The 6,338-nt window shown below is 38.4% G+C and overlaps 1 protein-coding gene and 1 pseudogene across 6 annotated transcripts in view; one reads left to right on the top strand and one right to left on the bottom strand.

The window, feature by feature from the left end:
* Positions 1–52: 52 nt before the first annotated feature.
* Positions 53–6,338, bottom strand: part of LOC138940226 (box A-binding factor) — a 56,921-nt gene continuing 50,635 nt past the window's right edge. For 3 of the 6 annotated variants that reach the window (XM_070308921.1, XM_070309184.1, XM_070309338.1), the window contains 3 exons: positions 3,401–3,579; positions 1,146–1,428; positions 53–912 (listed from right to left, as the gene is read on the bottom strand). In XM_070308921.1, coding sequence (XP_070165022.1) covers positions 530–912; positions 1,146–1,428; positions 3,401–3,579 — 845 coding nt within the window. In that variant the 3' untranslated portion in view covers positions 53–529. Of the gene's footprint in view, positions 913–1,145; positions 1,429–2,756; positions 2,852–3,400; positions 3,580–6,338 lie in introns of all 6 variants that reach the window. The other 3 variants (XM_070309014.1, XM_070309261.1, XM_070309102.1) reach the window with 2 other exon arrangements.
* On the top strand, positions 5,380–6,233 carry LOC138941031 (uncharacterized; annotated as a pseudogene).

Here is a 6,338-nt window from a genome sequence, read left to right as displayed (position 1 = left end):
AAGCAGTGGTATCAACGCAGAGTACTTGAATAAAAAAGTAACCAGAGAACAATTCATTTTCCTTGTCAAAGGAAAGTCTATATCTTCCCGAAAAATTTATGCTAAACCTTTTTAAAATGCATATTTACAACTATTCCTTTCTTGCTTTCTTTTATACACACGATTTCTAAAGATATATAACTTTCAATTTCGCGTATCACAATGCGCGTAGATAAGTAAGAAAGCCTAATGAGATGCATATTTCGCTGGTTAAAAAAGAAAAAGGATATTGTGCAAAAGATTGCACAAATTAAAACAAATTCTTTCAATATTGGGTTATGTGGATTGCAAAATTTAATAATATATAAATATATAATGTTTATGGTGTAAATATATTTTATATATATATATATATATATATATATAGATATATATATATATATATACACTATATAAATATATATCATATAAATATATATCATTAAATCTCTTAAGAAATATAATGGCTGTAGCAATCCAAAGAGCTGTCCGGCTTCTTTCTGAACAGCTTCTAGGATGATATTGACACAACCGTAGACCTTTCAAGATGCCCGTTGTCCAGCATAATCTTAGGACCAGCTGGGCTACTTGATGGACTACCCAGGGTGACAATATGCGGCGAAGTGAGCTGATGATGATCAGGTGATTGACCGGCTGAGACCATTCCGGGCGAACGCGTAGCGCAAGGTGAAGACGGACACTCGATCTTGGGCGAATGAGTCTCCAGCAATTGCTGTTGCTGCTGTTGCGAATTGATCATGTCGTAATACAGATTTGTGGTCGTGGGCTGGTAAGATACTATCCTGCTTGAAGCTTGAGCGCCACCGTAGATGTTGCTCGTGTATGACACTTGCGACACGCCGGTGTGAGCCATCCTCAGATCGTTGTAGGTATCTGTCAATAATAAAATAATTATCAAAAAATTGACTCAAATTGCAACAGAAGTACAATGGAATAGACGGGAACGTTGTGTTCTATTGAGAGTGTTTCGAAAAATGATGGAAAAGAGAAAATAAAAAAATAAAGAAAAAGAGAATATTTAATAAAAATTAAAAACTCTAAATTATTTGAGATTTTTTAACGATACGAGGACGGTAATTCGATAGAGGTACACTCGATACGCTTACCTGGCTCGAGTTTGACGTTGTTGTTATTGTTATTGTTGTTGTTTGCGCATTGCGCGACGTTGCCCGAGAGAGGCGTGTCGCTGGTTTTCATTCCACCCTTAGGCTTCCGCTTGCGCGTTTGAATGCTATCTTTCTTCATAGTCGACGGCCTATTGACGCCGTGCAGCTTGTAGTAAAGTCCGCATGCGTTACACACCGGTTCGCCCTGTGTGTTGCGACGCCACAACGATGTCATCGTCGTTTCGCAGTTGCTGCAAGAGAGACCAACGCGCCTCGTAGCAGACTGAAGAAATAGGAATATCATTATTATAACTGTTTATTGCCTTTAACCGAAAGAAAAATTTGTCTTTGGAAATGATCCCGAGGGTGTCGTGAAAGCGTAATGATAACGGATCGCGGTTTGTTCTTAGAAAGGTGTATGATTTTATCTCGACAGAATAGCTCTCTTCAATACGAAACATTAAAATTTATACGATATCAAAAATATGAAAATACACACGAAAGATACGAAAGAGTAACTTAACCGGATTGTAAATTTCAGAGAAAGCACGCTAGTATGCAATAAGAAAGTCGGAAAATATTTCAAATATTCAAACTTTTAATGGAAAAGTGGTAAAGATCAATCGCTTTCACCAGGTCGAGCCACTAATGAACTCTGATGCGAACTCAGGAAGGGATTACCGTGATTAGAAAGCTTTCTGTGTGCAAGATACCGCAGAGAGACCGCGGAGCAGAAAAGCGAGCCGCCCTCCGAAGATCACGCGCGAGCCTGGAAAAACTCAACAAACATCACAAAGAATCATTCTGTGTGATTGAAAAATTTAACGAGCGACACGAAAGAGGCGAGAGACGTACTTTACGTTTAACAGGCTGCACGTGATTTCGGAGGGAGGAAGAGAGTGCTCGTACCATGGGTATAGTGGCACCTCGGGGCTTACAATTCGAAAGTTGTATCACCTGCTAAAAACGTGTCATCGATGACGAAAACAATCGAGAAGACTGCTTTCATCGACGATAATCGATTGGCGTTTAGCGTAATGATGATTGATGAAAGCGCGTTACACGAGATTGAAGGAAAGCCAGGATTGGAAGAACATTCGTCGATTCTTAACCGTTTATAGAAAAAAAGCTTCTCTAGCGTATATTTTTAGTACTAGTATTTTATAACTCAATTATTATTATCGATTAATTACTAATTTTAATTATTGATTCTTAAATACAAACCTTCTCATTTATCCCTCGATTCTATTCTTATACGCATTTGATTAAATAACATTATTTTTTTTTCGAAGCATCAATCTAATATATCATTTAAAAATATTGATAAAATGCTATTGCAATCGTTAATCAATCAGTATTTACTATTCCCGTACTTGGTCGCAGTAAAAAAATCAATGAAAATAATGAAGTGAAGAACAATATGGGAAACGCGATGAACTACGGGACAGGGAATGCCGATGATGAATGCGTAGGAATAGATTGAAAGATAGAAAGAGAGAAAGAGAAAGAAACGCGAGAAAGATATTATTACTGATACAGTACCGTATTGTTATACAGAAAGAGAGGAAAAGATAGAGAGAGAGAATGCTGACTTGGGAGGATGACACCTACCAAACGACGGCTCGTTTTCTCCTCCGCGAGGACGCGACGGGCGCCACTATACCCACAGAAGAGAGAGTCTTTGTAGAAATTGCCCTGGTCCGCCACTGAAACAGACATGAGGCCATACGTTAGGGGTGTTTCTTTCGTGCGCGTTAAACATATACGGCGATGCGACAAATCTCGAGGGCTAATTTTTTTTTCTTTTTTTCTTTTTTTTTCCCCCATTGCATCCGCCGATCCTTTCGTAGAATCACAGTCGGAGAGGAAAGAATACAATCGCTCACAGACTTACGGAAGGGCAGAACATCACGGGCGAATTTCCACATAGGCTCCTGGACAGTTACAAAAACATAAGCGAGAAAGGATCCCTTATATTTCTCTCTCTCTCTCTTTCTCTCTTTCTTTCCGTTCGTCTCTTTCTTCCTTTCGAATGTATCTTGCAGATTAATCCGGGGATTTTATGGGATCGGAACGGTATCGGAAATCAGAATTGTCCAGTTTTCATCGAGGATTATAAAAGGCTTTAAGGAAAATTATTGTGAAATTAATAAAGCAAACGATTTCGTCAGACCGTTCCGTTCCCGTTAATTCCGAATCGCGATGACGGGGCGAAGGGAGGAAGGGGGACGTACGTCGCGCGAAGCCTTCCTTACCAAGCGGCGTGGCTGTTTAACTAGAGGACGATTCATTCCATTCATCTTGTGGTAGAGACCGCATGCGTTGCAGAGGTAATGCCCGGTGCCGTCCCTACGCCATAAGGGTGTGGAAATCGCGCCGCAGTTCACGCACTCGCGGCCCTCCGTAAAGTACTCCGCCTCGATGTTGTGCACTGCTTTTCACATTCACACTGCGTTTCTCAGAACAATCAAGCAATCGCGTCGAAAAACACGCACACCAATGCGATAGCATTTCTTTATATATTAGCATTTTCGAGTAAAGCAGGTTTAATCGCTCGAGAGCGATTAAATTCAATTTGCCATAAATATATGTTCGATCGTAAATGAGTTTTAAATCTGATTAATATAATATGAAGTGTATTTTTCCGTTTGACGCTATTTTCGCTTTAAAGCACAAAATTCTTTGCCCTGATTAATCAAATGCTTAATCAAAATATTTCATTGATTAATCTAATATAACCCAAGTACCTCCCAAAAATAAGTTTATGATATCATTAATCGTTCTCAGAGTAATCAAATTTGCTTCACTCGAAAACGCTATATATATATATCACTATTTCTTCTATTTTTAATTATATGCAGATTTTAACATTAATCTTGAACCAATTGCGGAGATCGAAAAATAATTGATTATCGATTGTGCTGTTGATTTTAAGATGGCATGATGTATCGTCGACTCGTCAGTAATAGTTCATTCGAAAAGATAAGATGATCGATAAAATTGTGTAATATAATATCTATGATTCTTAATAACGTTATATTTGATAGCGCAATTAGTGTTTAAGTGCAGTTAAATGATATCGCATTATTAAAAGTGTCTAAAATATAATTATGACACGATACTTATATACACGCATTACTCTTTGTATTCTATAGTTTATAAGAGGAATTAATTATTAAACTTACATATATTTACTTATATAGTTAATAATCAGAAATTTAATTGGTCATAATGTGTTGCATTAATTCTATTGTAAATGAATTAAGTGCAAAAAAATACTCGCTTTAAAGACGAGAAAAAAAAATCATAAATATCATAATTATCGGCATATTCTTCTCTTATGAGAAAACAAAAATATATAATAAAAAAAATTCTTCGTTTCTATTTGTGAATATTTTCTATTTTTATTTCTCTCGCAAAAACAAGTATTCTTCTTCGCGTTAAAAGCAGACGTGCAAGCGCGGTGCGGAATAAATTTCGCAAGATACAGTGACCATTCGCTTTTCCCACGAATCTTTTCCTCTTCCATCGCAGAAGCGGGGGAAAAAAAAAATGCGTAATACAGTCGTGTACGTACACGTGCTTCCGGCGCAAAACGCGACGCAATTTTCGCGGCCAGGTAAAAAGAGCACTTACACACGTGTCTCCGACGAGAGTAGCAACCATATCTGCGCGGTGGCCTCTTTTTACGTGACCACTCGGAAACAATTGTTTCGTCGGCTCTCGCGACGCGTACCACCCTTCTCCCCCTCATTTCTACATTACGTGACTATGAATATGCATAGTCTCTCGGACAGCGAGCGAAACGTGGAACGTAAAACTCTCCATTTCGGAAAGAAAAATTGTGAAAAAGCATTTGGTTCTAGCTGTTTCGCTTGCGCGACGAAAAAAGCGAGAAATTAATAAGATTTTCGTGGAATAACATTATGAAATAAAAATTGCTACGTTGCACGGGAGTCCAAATTATTTTCTGTAATTTTCCAATGTTTCCACGAAAAGAAACTTTGATCTCCAAATCAATAACTTTCCAATACGGCCGTTCTTAATGACAGCTTAATATATAGAGTGAGGTCATTACCGTCTTAATAATTCCATAGAGTCGTCTACCGTAGAGAAATTTTAAGAAGGCAAATTCCTCGTTTCCGTATATATTTATATCTCGAAATAAATAATACATTTATCGTGAACGTTATAAATTGTAAATATTATAAATCTTAAAGTATTAATAATTATTCATAATTTTTTATGAGTCGCGACGCGGAATACGAACGTATATTAAGGAAAAAATATGAAAACAACCAGAAATGCGACATCAAGGAACATCGACGAGCAAGAGAAGAAAGGATGCAGGAAGTATAAAGGCGACGAGGGAAGCATGGAAACGGACACGGCGTTATCAGAATTTCCGGCGTTTGGCGATAATAACGCGAGGCAATCCGGTATAGTCGCGCCATGTGCCGCGTTAAGAAAAAAAATTGTCTACAAAATTATTTCTAAAATGACAAAAAATTATTAATTATTTCCGAATGCGAAAGTTATCTCGCCATAAATGTGTACGATATCCTCCCCTATCCTTGTCTAAATTCAATGAGAAATTGTGAGAGATTTTCGGGAGGTTTTCTGGGATTAATATAATCATCTACTATAAACGATGTTTGCTAGAATCCGCGAGAATCTTCGCGCCTTTTTATCCTAGCAGAGTCCGAGCGTGTGCGGCGTCACTTGACGACGGAGAAAAATAAGAGAATTCATCTCGGGTTACTCGATGAAAAGAAGAAAAAGGAGAAAAGTAAAGCGCAGAAGGAGAAAGAAACGAGAAGAGGTCGGCGTACGCGAGCAGCACATCCGGCAGAAATGCCACTGGGAAGCAATCGGATATTGTATGTAGGTAAGCAAGAAGCTGCTGATGTTCGTCCGCGAGTCCTACGAACTCTCTCATAGAGAGCCGTGTATTATGCACACGCGGGTCGAGTTGCATTCTCGCGCCTTCATGACGCCACCTTGACCCACAAATACCAGGGTTATTAATTGGTCGGATTTTATCCCCATTCTCGCGAGAATTTGCGAGTGCAAATCAAAAGGATGGGACAGTGGTATTTTTTTTTTTTATATATAATAGGTGTTTTTTTTTCTTCCTTATATATTGCAGAGATGTCCGCGAAGTACAATCGATGCGGAACGTCTTCGAAATAA

Source organism: Polyergus mexicanus, unplaced genomic scaffold (assembly GCF_030449975.1).
Source record: "Polyergus mexicanus isolate NDT 795.1 unplaced genomic scaffold, iyPolMexi1.0 SCAF_1, whole genome shotgun sequence".
In the NCBI taxonomy this organism is placed as follows: Eukaryota; Metazoa; Arthropoda; class Insecta; order Hymenoptera; family Formicidae; genus Polyergus; species Polyergus mexicanus.
This window is presented reverse-complemented; position numbering and strand designations above follow the sequence as displayed.